The sequence below is a fragment of the Lathamus discolor genome, chromosome 1 (assembly GCF_037157495.1).
Source record: "Lathamus discolor isolate bLatDis1 chromosome 1, bLatDis1.hap1, whole genome shotgun sequence".
NCBI lineage: Eukaryota > Metazoa > Chordata > Aves > Psittaciformes > Psittacidae > Lathamus > Lathamus discolor.
The window spans coordinates 69,327,004-69,349,679 of NC_088884.1; the positions used below are offsets into that span (position 1 = coordinate 69,327,004).

Genomic DNA, 22,676 nt, shown 5'->3' on the forward strand with positions numbered 1-22,676 from the left:
CCCTTCATCACGCGGGGGCCCGAGTCAAGTCAAGACCGCTACGCACCTTCCGTAGCGTGCCTGCCTGGCCGAGCAGTGTTTCTCCAAGGGAGCTTAGGGTGTAGTTGGTTTCTGGGAATAGGCGTAGGTATTTTCGAGGGCCGCAGTTCGCGCAGCGCCGGGCCGCCCGTAACGTAACCGAAGCGGGCTGGGGCGGCGGCAGCCATTTTGTGCCGGGAACCCGGAGGAAGAAGACGCTGGTGTCTCCACACTTCACGGGCCCTGGAGCCGACCGAGAGCCCCGGCGTTCCCTCCGCCGACGTCCAGCGGGTCTCTGACCCACTGACCACCTCTTCTCCTTTTGTATCCCACCAAAGAAGCGAGGTGGCGCAAAGCGATTCCTCCGAGACACAGCCGCCTCTGGCTGGCCCGTCTCCTCGAACCCCCAGTCCCTCGCCGTCCCCACGGCCGGCATTCCGCTGCCTCTCTCCCACCCCTCCGGGTGCGATGAGAGGCTTCGGGGACCGGGGCCGCGACCGTGACCGCGGCGGGTAAGGGGAGGGGGCAGGCCGGACTGGGGGGAGGCGGCTGGGCGGTGGAGGGAGCCGTTTCCCTCGCGTTGGGGGCCTGGTGGGGGGGAAGGCCGGGGAGTCGCCGTGGGGATTGAGGGGGGGTGCGTTCCACTGGCGGTATTGGGGGAGCTTTTGCTCCAGTAATCCTCGGGGGGGGGGGGGGGGGGGGAGGGTAGGAGGTTGGAGGCTTTATTAGTAGTGCTCTGGCAGCAAAGCGGGAGGTGGGTTGAGGGGGGTTTGTTTGGCTTTTCTATCGTTAGTGTGTAACCGTCTGTCCCTGCTTGCAGTTTTAAGGCCTGCATTCCCCCTCCCCCCCCATTTATTTTCTGCCACCCTTCGTTATCCTGCTTCCTCCCCCAAGCCGCCAAGGTCTTGGTGGCCCGGGCAAGGGTGTTTGGACAGTCTGCCCTTCCGATTGTCATTGCTCCTTCTGGACTGGCTGTAAAGATGGCATTTGGTGAAGGATCTTTTTCAGTTGCGCTCCCGAGCTTTATCGTGAGAGAAAATGAGATCGAAAGGTGCTGCCATGCAGGGGACTTGGATCCTCGGGAGGGTGATCTCGGTAAACCTGGCTCTGGACCAGACTTCAGGAGCATGACCAGGCTTACGTAGCAGTCAGACAGGACTTGTCTGTGTGGCACTGCAGAGGCCTAGTCCTTGATAATCTTGAATCTGCTGTTTACAGGAAGCGTGGCTTGCAGAAGGGTTCTGCAGGTTTGATTATTATTTTTTTTCCTTTTCTGAGGATGGCAGCAGTAAACACAATGACGTTGTAGTATATGACTAGTCTGGGACTTGAGTTTTTTAAGAGTTGAAAGTACTTAGACGTTGATACCAGGCCTTTATAAAGAGATAGCATAATTTAGGAGAGTAGCATTTTCCGTCCTTCAGATCAGCAGTTAGGCCTTCCTTCTCAAGGGTTGACAATAAACATTTCATGGGGGTACTGTTCTTAATATGAAGGCTAGATCTCAGTTAATAAGTCTCCCCCACCCACTTCTTTCCTTTATTGTTTTCCTTCCCCACTGGGAGATTTGTGTATATTTTGTTATATATTGCAGTGCATTTTAACATGTAGTTTCCTGTTGCCTGTGGCGAGAGATTAGTTGTATCCTTGCGTTATCTTACACCCACATTTCACACTCTGAAATTAAAAGATACTTTTTTTTTTTTTTCTCAGGGGAGAGTTTGGGTGTTTTTCCACTAGGAGATTTCCAGCTTAGTTGTTAACACAAGAACACTGGAGTAAAAGCATTGGCAAGTGTGAGAGAGTTCAAACCCCAGCTGGTTTTGGAGTTTAGTGAGTGAGTTTGAGTATGCAGCTTTATATACAGTTTTTAACACTGGCCAAAGCGTTGTCACAATGCTTGGCATGCCTTAACATTTTTGTAATCTCATCTTGCGTAAAGACTTTGATTATAGGTGAGTGTTTCACTCTTAGATGAGGGGTTTTGCATAAGTGAAAGGAGTGCCTACATTTTGCAAAGTTTTTGGACATTTGCATGGAAAATCCTTTTCTTGGCATGTTATCCCGGAAGCTTTAATGCATAGGGATTCAGTTTATTAGTTATGTTTAATGGTTACAAGTATTTTCATACCTTAGCAACCATCAGACATCATAAATAACCTATATAAAATTTTGGGCCATTTTAAAGTTTATCACCTTTTCATTGCTGATTCTTTCATAGGCCAACCAAGTGAAATACAGGCTTCCTGGTTTCCTCCTTTCAGGGGCAAGTTGTAGGCGATTTCTTGGAGTTGAAAGTTGTACTATTTTGTTCTGGAATATAACAAATTTAATCAGTTCTGCCCCAGAAATTATGGCACCAATAACATTAGAGAATGTTTTGATTTGGTCTGAATTTAACACTTGAAAACTGTTGGCAAATCAGTGGAATAATCTTAGATTCAAATCAGTTAACTGGAATTTGAATCTTGTTTGACTTGTAATCAGAATGTAAAGTGTCAGTTACTGCCAGTTTAGCTGATAAACTTCAGCAGAGGCAGTGTTCAGGGACTTCTGCAGGGCTCACTTCTGTCAGGTCAGTACCCAGGCAAAAATGGAGACCTGAAACTATTTGGCTTCTATATAGAATACATCAGTTCTTCTCTCTGGGTAGCTATGGAGCAAGTATTTGTAGTACCCAGCTGCTTTCAGTGTCCAGTTTTGCAATCAGTTCTTCATGTGTTTCATAATGAAACTTCACGGAAACTTTGAACCTCCAGTTGATTTCAGTGAGACTATGGGTTTTGTTAACACTGCTTGGATATAGAAATAGTTGTCATTTTGACCTCAAGTGAGCATGAGCAACAGCAAACACTTCCAGTATAGGTGAACGTGCCTGTAAATTAAAATCTATAATTTCTTTTTTTCTTCTTTTCCACTTTGATCTGAAAAAAAATGTGCTTAAATGAATTTTTGAAGTTGCCTTTCACAGGCATGTTACAAAAGTTGTTGAGCATGTAGCTTGTCTGGGGGATCCCATAGACATACCAAGGAGAAAGTAGGGTGTATTTATAGGAGAGGGAAGAGACTGAATGCACAGTTGCAGCAAAGCAAACATTTAAAAAATTACTTAGGAGGTTTTAAGTTAAATTGTCAACCATACTTAGCTTTTCCAACAATGCAACCTCTTCTTTTTGTTAATGTGTTGATTTAAGTTCCTTTTTTCTGGTCTGTCAATCACTATAATTTGTAGTTTGCACTGGAAGCAGTTTGAAGACTGAATGTAGTTAAGGGCTGAACAGAGTCTTGTGCTTAAGATAATTCAGAAATTTATTTCAGCTCTTCCTTTTTTAGCACCCCTCTCCTCCCAGGTCACTCATGTCAAAAGATTGCTTTAGGATTTTTGTTGCTTTTGGCTTGTTTCATTAATAGTTGAGGCCCCTCTGTTCAAGAAGGACAGGGAATTGCTTGAAGGAGTCCAGCGCAGAGCCACAAAGATGATTAAGGGAGTGGAACATCTCCCTTATGAGGAGACGCTGAGGGAGCTGGGTCTCTTTAGCTTGGAGAAGAGGAGACTGAGGGGTGACCTCATCAATGTTTACAAATATGTAAAGGGTAGGTGTCAGGATGATGGAGCTAGGCTTTTTTCAGTGATATCCAGTGATAGGACAAGGGGCAATGGGTGTAAACTGGAGCATAGGAAGTTCCACGTTAACATCAGGAAGAACTTCTTTACTGTAAGAGTGACAGAGCACTGGAACAGGTTGCCCAGGGGGGTTGTGGAGTCTCCTACACTGGAGATATTCAAGGCCCGCCTGGACAAGTTCCTGTGTGATGTACTGTAGGTTACCCTGCTCTTGCAGGGGGGTTGGACTAGATGATCTTTTTAGGTCCCTTCCAACCCTTGGGATTCTGTGATTCTGTGATTCTGTGACTGCCTGCGTTAGGTGCAGCCACTTTGGATTTGCTGTCTAAACGGAAGTCTTGTTTTACATGGGCATTTCTCATGAAGCCATATTTTGGAGAAGGCTGTAGCTTTCTTAAGCAAAATCTGAATTAGAGCAAAATTTGATAGCTTTGGAAAAAATACCTTCTGCTGTGTTTGTACAATACTAATGAGAGTGCTGTGACTTTTTTGGTAGAATTTTAAAATACATACTTTATAATATTCACAGTAAATAATCATTCTGTGCCATTCAGTTTTCAGTTATTCTTCCAGATTATTGGCGGAAGCTCATGCTGTGTCTAATGCCTTAATGAGTGATTACAGTCAGTTCTTAACCTTCTAAAGTGTATGACATTAACTGGGTGAAAACTTAATGTGAGCAAGAAGACTTACATGAAAGAGTAAAAGCAGTAGCTCCTGAGTTGTTGTGCTAGTTAGGAATTTTTTAGTAAACACTAGCTTTCTACTTTCTTGAGTCTTCCTCCAAAGCATTTGAGAGGGGGTATGATTTTTCCCACATACTTTTTTTGTTTTGGGCTCATTGGGTTTTTTTTTTCCCTGTTAGGCTCTGGTTTAAAGAAAAAAATACGCATTTTTTTAATTGCTTTGGTTCCAGATCCACAGATGGACTTCAGGCTTGGCTGGACTTACGTACTTTCTGTTCTTCACTCTTGGTTTGCTTGATAGGAGAGAAGACATAGAGGGGGAGACAGTGAAGTAGCTATTTTTTGTGCAAGACTAACCTTGGGAGAGATACAAGGAACTTACAATTAGAGATTTTTGTCGTCCCTTTCATCTAACCATTTTTTAAGTGTACTGTCAGTTTCAAGAAGATGTAAGTGCTGTAGCTGTACCCACAGAGCTGTCCTGAGGGAGGACAGAAACCAAGAGGAGCTTTAAGGCAATGATTTACAAATGGCTGTACTGGATGATGATTTGGGATTTAAAACTGACTAAAGCAGAGTTATATTATTTCAGGAAGTTGCTTGCCATCATAGTGATAGGCATGGGGTGACTTATGCTGGATTACTGTGCTCCTGTGTCAGCTTTGGGAAAAGAGAGTGGAAAATGCTTAAGAAACTCTGTAAATTCTAGAGTAATTAAGTACTGTCTTACAACTAACATTGACATTCCCAGGTTTGGAGCAAGTCGTGGAGGTCCTCTTCCTCCAAAGAAATTTGGTAATCCAGGGGAACGTTTACGCAAGAAAAAATGGGATTTAAGTGAGCTGCCCAAGTTTGAGAAGAATTTTTACGTGGAGCATCCGGAAGTGGCCAGGCTTACTCCGGTAGGTTTTCACAGCCTGTCTACCCCATTTTGCCTCCAACAGAAAATATCACGAGTAGAAAAACTTAGAAGCTTGGAGAAGTGTGTAATAGAACTGTTTCTTCCTTAAGCTATTTTGGTACATGTAGACTCCACAGGATGCTGTTTCTAGTTGCCTTCAGTAACTTTGCATTCAGTAAAGGTGGCATTGCTGCTGTTAGCTGATTTTATATGAGAGTATTTTACATTTGGTCTTCTGTAATTTATCATCATAATGCTTGTCTGGTCTAGCTATTTGTCAGTGTAGATAAGACTTGGAGAATTTCAGAGTTGTAGTACTTGGAAGGCCCTGAAGGAACCCAAACTAGTGAATCAAGAGTTGCAGAAATACATGAGAAAGGTTCAAAAGGAGTATTTTATCATAATAATTGAGGCTGAAAGAGGCCATGGGAGATCTCTATTCTAACTCTCTGCTCAGAGCAGAGCTAATTACAAAACTAGAGCAGGTTGCTTAGCACCTTGTCTTTTTGAGTTTGAATATCCTCAGGGATGGGGTATTTTTTGTATCCTCTCTGGGTGGTTGTCCCATGGCTTAATGTTTCTCATGGTATTTCACTCCCCCCCAAAAAAAGATTTGCAGCATTTTCTCTGTAGTGACCCATTGGGTAGTTGAAAGTTGGAGTTAAATTGCCTTGTTAGTCCTCTTTTTCCCAAGCTAAACAAACCCAGCGCTCTGTTTTTCATCATATAGTATGTACTCAAGCCTCTGGCTTTCTCCCCGTAATTGGACATGCGCTGGTAAAACAATGTTCTTCTTACACTGAAGGCTCAAAACTAGGTACAGTACCTTGTGTTTACTCTGTAGATATAGTAATCCCCCCCTTCCTACTCAACTTGAGTCTAGTCCTTTTTTCCCCTCTTTAATGTCTTTGGTATTTAGAAATTAAGAGATTTCATCCTTAACATGAGGACACAAACAAATGTTCTTACCCAGTTCCATAGTCTTAGAAATCTTTACATGAAGTATTCATGAGATACAAATGTGGCATGAAGGAATTGAAGGAGACACTGGCTTTTTAAAGGTAAAACAGCTGCAACTACTGAACCACAGTCAGCATTTGCTGCTGTAGCTGTCTTTGCCTTGGCAAACTCAAAGGATTTTCACATTTTTCCCAAAAGTTGTTTTCTTTTTTACCATTTTATTCAAGCTCAAGAGATTCTGACAAATAATTTATTGCTTTGGATAAAGTGCTCATTTGGTGTTTGATGTGTATCTTTCTGTTGATATTTAATGAGCATTAGAATAAGGTCATGAATTGTGGAAGCATGTTGCAAAATCCAGTTGGACTTGCAAGGTAGGCTAGACAAAGATGAAACACTACTTCTAAGCCTAAAATTATGTGGATACACATTTCAGAAATATTTTAAGAAGTTCCATTATTATAAAAACTTGGGAGGTCTTAGGGTATCATTATTGTTGCCTGGGCTCTTATTCAGGAAAGAAGTGCTGGTTCTGAAAAGATTCCAAGCAACATTGGTGAGTTGCAAGTCGACCAGCAAGAGCTCTGTGTTTAACCACTTCTGCAATGTCTTAATTGAAGGAGAGGACTGCCCTGCCTTCAGCTTGGGCAGAGTATATTAGGGCCGATTTATTTTGTTTAGTTATTAGCACTGTCACATGAAACATGTTTCTTATTAGAAACGGAGGATCAGATCACTTTTGAAGCTTTTTGTCGTTTCTGGCCTCTGGAAAAAAAAAGAGTCTTAATTCCTACAAATACTATATTAATACACTTTTCATTAAAAAGGGCTGGTTGGAAGGAGAGACATTAGTCTTCCTAGGCTATGTAGAGAGCTTTTACCTCTGAATATTGGAGAAGCTGTGTGATAGCTCAGTCCTAAAAACAAAATCTTTAGGAAAGCTGTCATCTTAAATGTCTGTTTCAACTCAATTCTCTAACAAAGTGGTTACCCAGAGGTGTGAAGTCCCTTAGTAGTTAGAAACATGCATTTTAAGTCCCTGCTCACATTCAGCATTTATCTTTGTTTTGTGTTTTTTATTTCCCACATAAATAGTATGAAGTTGAAGAATTGCGCAGAAAGAAAGAGATAACAATCCGAGGGATGGAAGGCTGCCCTAAGCCCGTGTTTGCCTTCCACCAGTGTAGCTTTCCACGTAAGTATTTTGCCATTCTTTAAGATCATGAGGATTACTGGGAAACAGTAACAGGCCTGTTCTGTTTTTTAAAAGGTTTTCTGAAGCTTCAGTTATCCTTTTAAGAATCTTTTTCTTATCTTAAATTCTTAGAGTATGTGATGGATGCTTTGATGGACCAGAATTTTACAGAACCCACTCCAATTCAGTGCCAAGGCTTTCCGCTAGCCCTCAGTGGTCGTGATATGGTGGGCATTGCGCAGACTGGCTCTGGGAAGACGCTGGCAGTATGTATTCTTCCCTTTTATTTATTTAGCTTCCTAGTTGCTTTACAGAAACTACCCTTTGCTACTTGTTAGTTGTAGGGCTTTTCAGTATTACAGGTATCAAGTGAGATGATGACATGTTTTTAAAGCTTGTTTTACGGTGTCATGGTTGAGACTTCAGTTTCAACTCAGCAAGTCTGTCTTACTCACAGGCAAATATTTTGTCTCTCTTTTGGGATGCTTAGTCACTCCCCTTTGGTCTAGGCTTACACTGTGGTTTAAAAACCAGTACCTGCTGTCATGCAAGTTAAAAGAAATGCTTGAGTCTTTAAGGTATATGTTAATTTTATTTGCAGTGATTAGGAATGAATTTTATTCTTCATGAAAAGCTACGGCTCAATTCTGCTAACTTAGACTCCAAATTTAAGTGAGCTTTCCTTTTACAGGTACTGAGCAGCTATATTTTGTGCTCATACCAAAGCAGGTACAGTTGATCATCAGCTCTGAAAATCTTCCGTTCTGTCAGATAAATGCAAGTATTTGTTTTTGCAGAAGCATTTTTATATACGCAAGGATTCTTGCTGTGTCTCACATCAGGTGTTAGTTTCTTGAAAGAATGTTAGGCTAAAGGGGCTCTGCTGTAATCCATTTGTCATGGCAGGAGGTTGTTGGCATTAATATTGAAGTCCTGTGTCTTGACTTAGAATTCTTCTGTTTTAGTACTTGTTGCCTGCAATTGTTCACATCAACCACCAGCCATATTTGGAGAGAGGGGATGGCCCAATTGTAAGTGCTTGTTGATTCTTTTCCTTCTTGTGTGTATGGCACGGCATTGTTAATGTGTACTTTAATTGGTATATCAGAACAGGAAGTAGAGAAATGTTTACTATCACAATGTGAACATCCCACTCGGTTGAGATTCTGTGCATTTGCTGACATAGTCTAAAGATATTTAAATGTTTTAGATAATAAAGACCATATGGTCCAACTTTGCTTATGGTATCTGTGTGGAGCCCTTAAGTTAGGGATATGTATGCAGCTTGGTTATCCTGAATTGATTCTGGAGCTGTTTAGCCTGGAGAAGACAAACTGTGTGGAGACCTCAGAGCAGCCTTCCAGGTATCTGAAGGGGGCCTACAAAGATTCTGGAGAGGGACTCTTCATCAGGGACTGTAGTGATAGAACAAGGGGCAGTAGGTTCAAACTCAAATGGGTGGGACTTAGATTAGAAACGAGGAAGAAATTCTTTATAGTGAGAGTGGTGAAGGCTGCCAGGGAAGCTGTGGCTGCCCCATCCCTGGCAGTGTTCAAGGCCAGGGTGGGCACAGACTTGAACAACCAGGTCTAGTGTGAGGTGTCCCTGCCCATGGCAGGGGTGTTGGAACTAGATGATCTTAAGGACCTTTCCAATCCTAAACATTCTATGATTCTGATTTCTTTTGCAGTGTCTGGTTCTAGCACCTACTAGAGAGTTGGCCCAGCAAGTGCAGCAGGTGGCTGATGATTATGGCAAGTGTTCAAGGCTGAAGAGTACCTGCATATATGGAGGGGCACCCAAAGGTCCCCAGATCAGGGATCTGGAAAGAGGTAATTTTAAAATGGGTGTTTGCAGTTTCTGGAGGAGGGGGTATTGTTAAATCTCTGTAAAATCACCTTCTTAAAACCTTTTTGGAAAGGGTGTGTGTGAATGAATCTCCAGTTGTAATGATACTTCATGAGGTAGGTTCTCTGTTGTATAGTGACTTACTTGAATATTAGATTTTATTTTTATTTTCTCTTTTAACTTGTGAAGATCATCAAGACATCAGAAGGGGGAAAAGAAAACTTAGCAGAAAGATAACATGTTCATTATTTTGAGGAAATGCAGTAGCAGCAGGACTATGTTCAGATCAATGTGGGAAACGCCCAGCTGTGATCTTTGGGGTATTTAGTGAATTTACTTCGGAGGAATACATCATTGACAACAGAGATTGCAGTTTATTTGTTCTCCCTGCAGGCAACTGCCTCCATTAGAAATCTAACTCTTGTATGAGCTTTATATAAACTGGAAGTACACCCAGCTTTGTCAGCTCTGAGGGGTCCAGGTTGACACAAAGATCTGCAAAAATATTCTGTGTCTCTTAAGTGCAGTATCAAGAAAGCTGCTAGGGTTTTGCTCTTCCCAATCTCCTTGCTTCCCTAAATTTACCTTATGTGGACATTTCAGTGACATTGAAGGACTTGCCTGTAAGATTTGGGAATTGGTGGAAACCAGTCCCTCTTAAGGAATGTATAAATTATAAATTGCCATACCCAGTATTGGTTTATGACTATTTGAAGTCTGTTTTCACGCTAACATATGCAGGCAGGATGGTTATCTGTCACTATTGGTTCATAATTGCTCAGTATTAAAGCCAAAAGGTGGAAGTAACTTGACCTGCATAGCAAGAGAAGCACTTCACGTTTGATTAACATGGGGAGTTTAGCTGGAGTTCGCTCTTTTTCTGGAGAGCTGTCTAGACTAAATAGTTCTGGATGAAGGTGGGTCAGGCTTGAGGAGAAGCTTATTGTACTCTTGATTTTTGGACAGCTCTTCACTGGTGTTTTCTGACAGTAAGCTTTTAGTTTCTGTACTGCATTTATTATTCTAATGGCACTGTAACAGTAATTTCAGAATGAAAAAAAATTAGGGCTTCTACTGAAATGACTCAGTCTTGGGGAGGAATGAGGGTGGTGCTTTTTTGCTTTTTTTTTTTTTTCTGAAACAATTTTGCTCTGGAAGGTGATTCATTCTGACTAAAAATACCGATTGACATTCAAATGAAGAGCCTTACTCTTTTTCCTTATTCTTTTTTTGAAGGTGTGGAGATCTGCATTGCTACACCAGGTCGCTTGATTGACTTCCTTGAAGCAGGAAAGACCAACCTTCGCCGGTGTACCTACCTGGTGCTGGATGAAGCAGACAGGATGTTGGACATGGGATTTGAACCCCAAATTCGTAAAATTGTTGACCAGATAAGGGTGTGTGAACCTTGTAAAAAGGATGGATCCTCTGGTTTCCCATTCAGGGTTCAGTACCTTAAATCCTTAAATGAATCTGTATTCCCTTTTTCTTAGCCTGACAGACAGACCCTGATGTGGAGTGCGACCTGGCCAAAAGAAGTGCGCCAGCTTGCTGAAGACTTCCTGCAGGACTATGTTCAGATCAATGTGGGAAACTTGGAGCTGAGTGCCAACCACAATATCCTGCAGATAGTGGATGTATGCATGGAAAGCGAGAAGGACCATAAGTAAGCTGATTTTCCTACCATTTCACTTGGGTTTTTTGGCTGTACTTGAAGAACCAACACTATTTTGTGAGCCAAATACAAATTCCAAATAGTGAAGTTATTGTAGTATTATTTAACCTTGGACTGTTACAAAATAAGTCAGTCCTGTAATTGACTTATCTTTTGTGTATGTTCTAACCGTACCATTGTACAACAGACCTACGTAGAGTCATAGAATAGTTTGGTTTGGAAAGGACCTTAAGATCATCTAGTTCCAACCCCCCTGCCATGGGCAGGGACACCTCACCCTAGACCATGTTGCTTAAGGCTCTGTCCAGTCTAGCCTTGAACACTGCCAGGGATGGAGCATTTACCACTTCTTTTTGGCAACCTGTTCCAGTGGCTCACCACCCTCACAGTAAAGAACATTAGGTGTAAGTGATACCTACTTACTTTTGGGGATGTGTGTTGTGTATGTATCCAAGAGAGTGCTCTATATTCTTGTGTATGTGGATGTACATCTTGGCTCTCATGTCTATTTTAGACTGATACAACTGATGGAAGAAATCATGGCAGAGAAAGAAAACAAGACTATCATCTTTGTGGAGACAAAGAGGCGTTGTGATGATCTCACTCGAAGGATGCGCAGAGATGGGTGATTAGCTATTCCTCTCCTTCCCCTTCTTTTTAGTGGGAAATAGAAACTGTGATGAAAAGCTGTTAAGGCTTAAATGTTCATGATGCTGTTTTGGGGAACAACTTGCCCATTTTTTTTCTTGGCTGAGTAGATTTGGTTTCTCAGAAGCTTCCAGTCCATCAAAGCATTAGTGCAAGAGAGCATTTGTAAGCTGTGGAGCTTTTAGTGTATCAGAATAGTGATACACTTATTGGGACTGTATCGGTACAGCAAATGTAATTTGGCTTAGATGGTTGTGTATGTAGGTAATGGGATTAATATGCAAGAAACAAACCACTATATGTGCTGGCAAGATACAGGCCAGAGTAGTAGGACAGGCATAACGTATTTCTCAAGTCTCTTTGTTTTTGACCTTTTTACCAAAATGCCAGTAAAGCTTCCTGTTGTCTTTAATGTATGTACTTTCTGTCTGTACTAATGTGTGTCTCTGTTTGGCAGTTGGCCAGCTATGTGTATCCATGGAGACAAGAGTCAGCCAGAAAGAGATTGGGTGCTTAATGGTGAGTCCATCACTGAGGGGAGAATAGCTTGGGCCACTGTACTTAATTTACTGAGGCACGATTTCTCTGGTCATCTGTTGATGTTTTGTCTCTATACCAAATAGATACATTTCAAAAGAACTTCCTTTACCTTCCTACTGTTAATTTCAGTCCTTGTATTTGCTGGGTTTTTTTCCTTTACAAAAACACAGTGGAAGAATTACATAACCCACAGAGCTGGATTTTGAGGAATAGTTGACACCTTATATCCTGACTTGCTGGGGTTTCTGACATTGAATTGTCTTACCTAGAGTCTGCAAAATGAGCATTTAATGTAAATCAAGTGCAGGTAACTTGGTAGTTTTGAAAAAGTTTACTTCATAGCATACTTTGTTTTACAGAGTTTCGTTCTGGAAAGGCTCCTATCCTCATTGCTACCGACGTTGCATCTCGTGGGCTAGGTTTGTACACATAGACCACTCTTGCCTACTGCTGAGTATTTTTCTTCTTTGGACTGAAATATGCTTTCTTAAAGAAAAAAAATTCAAAGCGTGATTTTCCCCCACATGTGAAATACGTTTTTTAACATTAATCTTTTTTTTGTCTTTCATATTCAAAGTCTCTTCCTGCTCCTAATGAACAGGCTTTGGTCTGCAGCAAGGCCTAGGCATGACCAATCGATCGCCAAGAGGGAGAAGAGACGTCCAATTATGCAACCCAACCCTTCCACCACACTCCTTTCCCAAATCCAGCTTTTGTTGCTGGATGATAGGGATGGATTGCTCTCAGTTCAGACCGTGTCAGATAAAGTCCCAAGTAGGAAGCTGTGGGAGAGCATTTCAAGAACCAATAGCTAATATTCTCCCCATATGACATACCACAGATTTGAGCATACCAGCCCCAGTGTTCATGCATGTTTACCCCACAGATGCATCCACATCTGAGAAAGCACTGCTCCCGATCTTTGACACGTAACCTTCCCTCCTCTGTGTTCCTTCTAGGCAGGACCACTGAGATTATACATGGCCTTTAAACATCATGTTACCCAGATGTGTAACTGAATCAAAATTGCACAGCTCTATTCTGGTGGTACGAAAATGATCTGTCTGGATGCATCAGTTGTGCCCCCGTTTTTAATAAGCATTTTTGTATTGTGAAATGCTGTGTGTTAAACACAGTCCTTGTGCATCTGCCCACTCTAGGAGGATGGTGTCTCAAATGCTCAGAGTTTAATAACAGACACTGAATACCCTCCCCGAGTTTGGTAGCAGATAAACTACTTGTGGGTCAGTGTCTCACTGTAATAAGTTTTAGACAAAATTACTACAAATCAGTGCAGATAAGCTCAGAGAAATCTCTAGTTTGTTATAAAGTCTCAGCTATCTGCACTCTCTAATTGTCACGTGCTGAAAGGGTGGCTGTGTTGTGCATCATATGGTCACTTTAATACAGGCAGACCATTACTAGACTTGGCAGCCTTTGTTCACACAACCTTCACCCCTCCTTCCCCTCCCCCTCAAAAATTGTCCAACACTTCCTCAGAGAAGCGATTCTATGGACTTCAGTCTCTGCCCTCTAGGGTCATGTCTGGACCTGTGCAGTTAGAACTTGGGCCTGTTGGGAGAAGGGACTGAGGCCTGAAACCACTTTATATGAAAGAGAGCTGCTTTCTCTAGCAGCGTTTTTTAAACAGGCTTGCTATGTGCTGGTAGCTTCTTTGTGCATCTTGCCTAGACATTTAAAACGGCCTCCTCCCCCTCAAAAAAAAAAAACCAAACCACTCTCCCCAAAACTACTCAATTGGATAACACTTCGGAAAACAGTCTCCCCACTTCCCATCCTCCACTTCACTTGAGCTGAGGGGGAAAGGTACCAGAGTCTGTTTCTTGTTACTGAACAACATCTCAGCTTGTTTTGGGGCCCTGAGTTTGCTGCTGCTTAAAATTAAGTCCCTTAACTGGCAAACTTCTGGACGACTTCCTCCAAGATCCTGGAAAGTGAAGGCTTCTACCTAAATAACATAAAACAGGGGCGCGCGCCTTTTGGCTGAGTCACCAGGGCTTTCCCTCTTCCTAATGGAACATTGGTTTCAAAAAAGCTTCTTCCAGGTAAGTTCGGAGTCCCATAATGACTGCTTTGTGATAATTCCCTGGAGTGAGGTCCTCTCTCTGCAGTGATTTATTTTTTATTTTTTACTTTATTTTTTGTTCAGTTTATTAAACTAAAAACATTGTATTTGTTTTGTTTTGTTTTCTTTAACAGAAGCTTTGATATCAGCTGCAGGTCATTCTCAGTGCAGGGGTGGGGGCACATCTACACTGATGGTCTGAACAGCTCTCTAGACTAGCATATTTGCTAGTTTATGTCTCTCTTGATTAATAGTTGGAGACTGTCTGTGCCACAGGGTACTCTGATGGTCTGACAAAGGGAATGTTTCCCAGGTAGCTGTCAAAAATGATTTGACAGTTGCAGTTCTTGATCCTGCTCCATTGTCTTCTAAAGGCGCAGGAAGATTGCAAGTGTGCGCAGACACTTTGAAGCTTGCTAGACTGGAGAAGTCGAGTCTTGTACTTGCTCTGGTGTTTTCTTCAGTGAGCTACGTGCTCTACCAGGACCACTTTCTAACCTGGAAAACACCCTTGCATTTTCCTCTTCCTGCCTTCCCATTCTTCCCACTCCTCCCCAGTCAAGTCAGTTCCATCTGCCTTGATAGCTACAGTTACCTGTGCTTTCTGCCGGGAAAGCATGTCCCTGTGGTAATGCATACCTCTGTGGTAATTCAAGTCACTTGGCTACTGGTGGATGTGCAAAATGGGACTGACTGAGGATCATGTAGCCTGCAGCTTGTCAGACTAGTTCCACCCTGGCTGTGAAGATGCAATCTGTCATACGTACTCCTCTCTTTACTTCACTATTCCTTATAAAAAAACCCTGTTGCAACAAGGACCCTAGCTGGAGACTCGCGCAGCCCCCTGTGAAACCTGCCTTCTCACTCCCTTTTTTTGGTGTGATTCAGGACTTTGGAGTCAGCAAAGACTGAGGAGCCCCCCCCTTTGCTGTAATAAGAAACAGACGTCAAGTCCCCCTCTTTGTCACTACAACCCTCTTGTTTTTATTTTTCCTACAACCCCTTTGAAATTGATGCAGTCTGGGCAATAGATGCAGTCTGACCCTTTGGATGTAATTTTTGTATCTTCATTTTTTTGACAATTGCCCCCAAGAACCCCGAATAGGGGACAAAAAGCGTTGGAGGACCTGAAACTTTTACCTGAAGCCAGGTTCTCTGGCGCTTCACAACCAAATGGGGCTACAGAGAAGCGTCTAAGCCAGTTCACAGAGCGAGCGTGTGTGGGGACTTCTCGCTGCCATGGACCCTTGATGCATGCTCCCCGCGCTCCAGTGGTCCCGTGTCAGAGGGCGGAGTTTTCGAAAGGAGGCCGCCAAAAATAAAAGGCAAAGAGACGGGATCGGCTGCAGCGGTTTCCCACAGGAGGAGGGAGTGTGCATCGGTCTGGTAACAAACAGAGAATGTTTCTCTCTTTAAAACAAACAAAACACAAAACCAAAAAAGAAAGGAAATCACAAAAATCTGTGTTTTATCTTGGATATTTTCAGAATATTCTTCTTAAAATGCAGATTTTAAATCTTTTTTTCATGAGCTGTTAGGGTACTTAACTGTAATACCATGCTTTTAAAAGATACTGTAAGAGTAAATAGGTGCTTTTGGTACTTTAGGTGCTTCCACTGAAGCGTTGCACTAACATTTACTCTGTTCCTGTCCCATAAGTTCACAGTTTCTTCCCATAAGTCACACAGTTCTCCCAAATTTTAATAATACTTTGCAGACAGAGCAATTTGGATAATTTAATTTCCTGCTTCCCTTTGACAGTGGAAGAAGGGAATTGCTAACGAAATTCACATTTGTCCAGATTACAGAATCTTGCCAGAACTGGATGGAACAGCACGGTAAAATGTTAGTGCAACACATTCTGGTGATAACTACAAAGCTGAGTTAAGATATTGTAGGTCTGAATAATGAGTTGGCTGAATAATACTAATGTAATTGGAGTATCTCAAGCTTTAGGCAAGGGAAAGTAGTCACCGTATTTTATTAGGACTGTAAAAGTAAGTGTTTTTAAGATTGCCTTTTGTTTCATGTTACTGAGTGGAAGGTAAGTGATCTTACTACTGTTACTGTTAGACTTCTCCCAACAGAGTAAAAGCTTTACCATGGCAGTTCTGCCCTTCCTCCACCCCAGTTTGCTCTGTCTGATGGTGGCATTTTCAGTTTCCAGATTGCATTTTTCAAAATAATAAAAAACCAGTACAGAATTCAGTTGGCTTTTTCACAGACACTGGTGTCTTGGACACAGGAAGATAGAGAAATGCATTCCGGGGAGGATAAATTTAAGTCTTCTACTCTTTTGGGATGAGTCTGTCTTGTATTTATTCCATGCAATTACTAACTTTGTATTTTTTTTTCTTATTACTGTCACCTGCATTCGTGCTCCCCACCTTTCGTTGGCACGTCCTCTCTTCTTCTCCCCTTTCCTCAACCCTCCCCCTTCACTGTGCTTCGCACATGGGCGCTTCACAAGACGTGGAAGATGTTAAATTTGTGATAAACTACGACTATCCGAACAGCTCTGAAGATTACGTGCACCGTATTGGCCGTACCGCACGTAGTACCAACAAAGGTACTGCCTACACCTTCTTCACACCAGGAAACCTGAAACAAGCCAGGGAGCTTATCAAAGTTTTGGAAGAAGCCAATCAAGCCATCAATCCAAAACTGATGCAGCTTGTGGACCACCGAGGAGGAGGAGGTGGTGGAGGTAAAGGCATATGGTAAAAGGGATACACAGGGAATAGGTTCCCCACTTTGAGGGAGGGAAGATTAAAAGAGGGTAGGGAAGTAGGAAGTGCAGTTCTAAGGTAGCAAACAGTAACAGAATTGTGGAATCATAAAATCAACTAGGTTGGAAAAGAGCTTTTAAGATCATCAAGTCCAACCTTCACCCCAGGACTGCCAAGTCCGTCACTGAGGGCCTCCTGTGCACAGCTTCTGAACGCTTCCAGAGATGGTGATTCCACCATTTCCCTGGGAAGCCTAGTAAAGCTGATTTGTACCCAAGTTTTTAGCATCTTTTGTAGGTGTAGTTTTGCCTTTTCAACAGAGAGGTACTCCACTGTTTTACTATAGCTGTCGAAATTCTTTCTTCTCTGGATAAGATCCTCACAGAGCTAATTTTGCTTGAATTAATGAATTCCTGCAGCTCCTACCTAAGCACAGGCAACAAGATGTGTGTGCACACACGTGCAATATTGGAATAAGTAAAGGGATACACTGACTTTGCTTTCAGGGACTGAGGCTGTTTTTCCTTCCATTCCCTGAAGGAATAATAAGTTTCCTTATGTTTCCAAATTAATCATGAATTTCTTCTGTTTCCTTGTCTCCAAGCACATGCATTAAGAACCCTTTTTGAACTTCATATTGACACTTTGAACAAAGTGAAGAGGTGTATTATGCACAGCTGTGCAGGGAAGTTATAGTCAGTCAAAAGAACTTGCTCCTTGGTGGCTAAATTGTGGCTGCAGAAGGGGGAGAAAGGGTGGCATAATTGTACCAGAGTTCATTGTTTAAGCCTTGTTCACGGTACTAAATCTTAATGTATCCATCGCCAGGGGGTCGTTCTCGTTACCGAACGAGCAGTTCAGTAAACAACCCTAACCTGATGTACCAGGAAGAGTGTGACAGGAGGCTCCGGGGAGTGAAAGAGGGCCGGAGAGACTCAGGTGGCTTCAGAGATCGTGAGCGTGGTGAGAGTTATGCCAACGGAGCCAACAAGACCTATGGCAGTGCCTACGGGAGCCCAAATTCTGCTTTTGGGGCAGCACAGAGCCAGTATGGTTACACTCAAGGGAGCTATGGAGCAGCTGCCTATGGCACGAGTGGCTATGGCACTGCAGAGTACAGTGCTAGTGGCTATGGTGCCAGCACCACAGCTGCCACTGCTGGGAGAACCTCACAGAGCACTACCCAACAGCAGTATGCAGGGATGGTGGGGCGCTCGGGCCAGCAGCCACAGCCGCTCATGTCACAACAGTTTCCGCAGCCCCCTGCCACTAACGTGATGGGCTATATGGGACAGACTGCCACCTACCAGTATCCCCCTCCTCCACCTCCTCCACCCCCCTCCCGCAAATGAGACCACTCACCACTGGGGACCAGTGTAGACCTTTTGCATTTAAAGGAACCTTTTCTTTCTCTTCTTTCCCATTGTGATGTCTCTCTCATGCAGGTTAGACTTAGAATTCACCATTCACATCCCTTGAGCCCATCAGAAATGGCCCCCAGTCCACATTACTGACCCTGTCCTCCTTTGTTTTTTTTCCTTTTTTTGTTTTGTTTTTTTAATTAAGAGATATATATAGCTGACTGGAAAATTTATTATTTTTTGTCTTGCATGTTGAGGAAATTGGAAGTATTATTTTCTCTAAAAGAAATGGGTATAAAGCAGATAGGTGCCAGCTCGATCATCTTGGTGTCTTAAGGTTTGTGTGAAAACTTTCTTTTGAGGGGAAGAAGTTGCTATTCTGTAACACATTCACTTAAATTCAGGAAATATCAAAGGAAGATAGGAAAGTGTGGGAAGCCAAAAAAGCACTTGATTTAAAATGATAAATGCAAGGGAGCAATGCTCACTTCTCCTAATCTTTTTTTGGTTTTTTTTAATAGCTCACTTACTGCTTGTAATCCGTCATAGGTGACTTTCTGTAGGAAAACTCTGCTCATTTGGCTGAGCTGGGCGGTGTTCAGAGTAATGCCCCAGGGACATTGCTGGAGTTTTCTACAGCTCTAGAAGCAGTGGCCCCATCTTCTGGTACCTGTAGCAGCCTGCAGTAGGGAAGCTGGGATTAAAACCCCTATGCCAGAAACCAAATCTCTCTTGGATTCAGTACCTGAAAGCCACACGGTTGCTGCAGGTACCACAAGGTGTGTTAGCCAAAGAAGTTCTTTTCCTATAATTGTTAAATTGCAGCATGGAAAACACGTGGAGCTTGGTTATCAAGTTGGTTTCTGCTCTCAGATTCTTGTTACTTGGGTTTATGGAGAGAAGTCTTATTTGAGAGCCCAGAAACTAAACAGAACTGAGATGATAAACAGCATTTCTTGTTTGTCCGTCCTTCACGAACAAACATACCTCGGGGAATGTTCTGAATGCCGCTACGCCAGATAAAATGTAACAGAGTTTTCCACACTTAAATTTTAGAGGTTTGAATAGGGTGGGCTGGGAGTGGGAGGGCAAGGGGAGGAAGGGACGAGGAGGAGATTGCCTGGGAATCTCCTTTTCATGAGGTAAGCGGTGAGTTGGTTAGTGCATCTGGATTCTGAAGCTTGATTTCTTTTGTACCTTGCTCTGACTATTGCTTTTTCTGGCTTTTGAGTGCATTTCCCTGCTCCATTGGTCCCTTTGGGCTGAGCTCTCGCAGGTAGGTAGCATTTTAGAAAATGTTAGAGAAGAGTGAAATTTTAGTAAATACGTAAATAAAACTTGTTTATTTTACAGGCTAAGGTGGGTGTGAGGGGGTTTCCCCTTTAGTAAAGCATGTTGTTGACTTGTTATTTCTAATACCAGACGGTTCAGAGACAGTAGATGATAACAGGAGTTGGCTGCTCTTGATCTGATAATACGACAAAAGAATGGATACATCTCCTGCTTTGTGAAGCATGATCTTTGCATTATGAGGGTGCAGAGGTTTGGGTTTTTTCTGTTGGCATTCTTGCATATGTCTGAACAGGGCAGCCTGCTCCTGTAGTAGAGTGGAACTTCTTGTAGCCCAGGAAGAGACCTTGCTTACACAGAACTGATTTCTTTTTTAATTTAATTTCTTCCGAGAGTAAAATTTGGGGGGGTGAATGCGCTTTTTTTATTTCTTTTGTTTTGTGCAGTACACAGGTAGGTTGTTGTCACAGAAGGAAAAGAGAGAGATCTTCCAGACCCTTGTTTCCCATCTTCTAATGCCAGTGTTTGGGCAGGAAGTTTCTTTGCTTGTGTTAAGTGAAAGCCAGAAACATTTAATTTATCCAGGCCTGACTGATTTGTCTTTGGCCTCCCTCACAAGCAAATATAGAGGTTTGGGGGGTTTTGGTTTGGGGTTTTTTTCTTTATTTTTTAAATCTGTACATTCAGTGCAGAAATGTGTTCAAGGGTTGGAGAAGTAGGACATCTCACTGACTGGCTTTGCAAAGGGTCTCTGGACCACCAAAGCTGCCTTATAGTCTGCTTTCACTTCTTTTGGACAGACTTGTGCAGATGTAAACATCTATGCCAAGTCTTGCAGTGCTTCATTGCCATCGAAGGTCAGCTGTCGTCCAGGGTCTCAGTTCAATTCAGAGTGTTAACCAGACTGTTGAATGCTTAAACGCACCATGGCATGTGCTGCCCCTGTCCCACCTGGTGCTCTCTGCTCTGTTCCATATACCAGCTGGAGGGCCCTTGCTGACAAAAGCATTAGCATCTAGTATTGTTTCAGTCTGTTTGTTTTCAATCTGTAAAAGTTTGTGGGAGTGTCAAATGAGTTGGGTGTCTCCTTCCCTCCCACTTCCTGAAGCAATTTACTGTTTGGACTTCTCTGAACAATTGGAAGGGTTAGTGGCTTTGTGTGGGATCAGCATCTTGTTTCACACACCTGCTGGTCTCTGAACACATTCCTGTTGTATTAACGAAGACTTGAATGGAGAGATTCATAGATCTGTGGTGTTCAGACACAGGATACTAAGAGCTATGTTGCTATTTTTAGTTTGTAAATTGTCCTTTTGATACCATCTTGTTTTCTTTTGTAGGTATAAATAAAAACACTGTTGACAATAAATTGTGAACTTTGTCTTTATTTTTGAAGTGTAAAGCCGTCTTTGCCCCTGTTCTTCCCAGTTCTTAAAAGTCAAATTCAAGCAGTTGGAAACACCTCTTGGTAACTCACTGGATTTTAATCACCGTGGTCCCCGTTTGTAGGACACAAGGAACTGTCAGAGTGAGTGAATGAGTGTGTGGGGAGGATGTTTGAATACTTGGGGAATTGGAAAATTCGTGTCATTCAAAGTGGATGTGTTTAGCCTGAATGTTACAGGACCTGAGCAGAATGAGGGTCAGGCAGAGCTAGCTTTCAGGAGGATGTTAGTCCTCACAGAGTTAAAGTCTTTAACAGCTTGTGGCCACATCTGACACAGCAAATACTATGTGTGGCATGCACCAATGGCCTTTGTATACATTATCAGACTTTATAGTACCGTGTTCCCTTCTCCATAGGTGCTTGGTAAAGGACTGAAGGACTAAAGGTAGCAACAGCTCCTTTCTACTCCATGTGTTGCCTGAGGGTGAAGGTAGGGGTGTGTTTTTTGGAGGTAGATGCTGGGAAGAGCTGGGAGAGAATAATTTGCACTACTTCAGTATTGGCCAGCACAGATTATTAGCACCAAATTCAAGTAAGAAACTAAAAGTAGAGGGGTAAAGTCTTGTATGGATGGAAAGCACCTCAGCTTTTCAGGCTTTGTTGTCTTCCTGCACTGGGTTGAAACTCAGCTGAGCTCAATTGGTCAAAAAGACCCAGGGAAGGAAAGCTGTGATCTTGACAGCTTCATCTCCAGGTTTTCTTGGGTTGTCCATGGAAGTGTTTTCAAACAGGCATGGGAAGACTTAGCTTCTTTCCCTTTAGGACTGTGCAAAGAGAAAGAGAAGGCAATGGAGGAACTCAGGAAATTCAATTGATTGTTTCAGTTATATATTGTTTTACTTGCTATTTAGAGTGTTAGGTAGTAGGTTGACAGGTTTGCAAACAGCAATGAGATTATGGCTCTTGAATTAACCTTGGCACCCTCCATGCGCCGCTGTAGGCCAGGAGGATTTGGGTAGCGCAACTGGTCCTCAGTGATGACTAGAGAATCCTGTTCATTGTGGAAGGAACATCTAGGAGCATTTAATGAAGGGTAAAAATAGGGAATCCTTAGAATGGGAGAATTTGCAATCTGTGGTAGGAGATGCACGCTGCAGATTTACTTCTAAGGCGGGAAATTCACAACCTGTTTATGTTAAAGAAAAAGCTTTCCTCTTCCATGGTTACTCCTTCTCATGCCTCTTGATTTCCTGATACTTTTCTTGATGAGTATGGAGTCTGCTGTCCCCAGTGCTTCCCCCTCCTTTTAGTGGAGAATAGGTCTGAATAAATGGTCTGTGGGTGGATCGCTCCCTGAGCTTGCCCCCATCTATCTGCGCTGGAAATTGGGATGGGAGGGAGGCCTTTTGGAAATACCAGGGCTTGTAGGCCTGGGTGAGGTGGATGCAGAAGTGGTGGCTGCGGGCTGCATGGTGATCAGCCTCACAGTCAGGCTGTTGGTGTCCTGGTTGTATACCCCAGGGGTGGGCACTGGAGCTAGTGCTGCTCAAGGGCTTCTCTGTGTGCCGGAGAGAAGGGCAGAGTACACCCTCACTGATCTGCTGATGGTGCACAGCAGATGGGGGTGGCTGAGGCACCAGGTGGGGTCAGAAGAACCCTGCCAGGCTGGAGAAGTGAGTTGGGGGGAACCTCATGAAGGTCAGTGAAGGGAAATGCCATGTCCTGCC

The 22,676-nt window shown here is 43.0% G+C and overlaps 2 protein-coding genes across 2 annotated transcripts in view; one reads left to right on the top strand and one right to left on the bottom strand.

Moving 5' to 3' along the window:
• Positions 1–20,931, top strand: DDX17 (DEAD-box helicase 17). The gene is made up of 13 exons (XM_065678249.1): positions 1–530; positions 5,081–5,231; positions 7,286–7,385; positions 7,518–7,651; positions 8,351–8,416; positions 9,076–9,217; positions 10,470–10,630; positions 10,727–10,899; positions 11,423–11,533; positions 12,014–12,075; positions 12,456–12,515; positions 16,653–16,889; positions 17,740–20,931. The coding sequence occupies exons 1-13, from the start codon at positions 487–489 to the stop codon at positions 18,261–18,263; spliced, it is 1,965 nt and encodes a 654-aa protein (XP_065534321.1). The 5' UTR covers positions 1–486; the 3' UTR covers positions 18,264–20,931.
• The window catches only part of KDELR3 (KDEL endoplasmic reticulum protein retention receptor 3), a 7,157-nt gene continuing 5,412 nt past the window's right edge, over positions 20,932–22,676 (bottom strand). Inside the window, exon 6 of the mRNA XM_065678303.1 lies at positions 20,932–21,773. Coding sequence (XP_065534375.1) covers positions 21,733–21,773 — 41 coding nt within the window. The 3' untranslated portion in view covers positions 20,932–21,732. The remainder of the gene's footprint in view (positions 21,774–22,676) is intronic.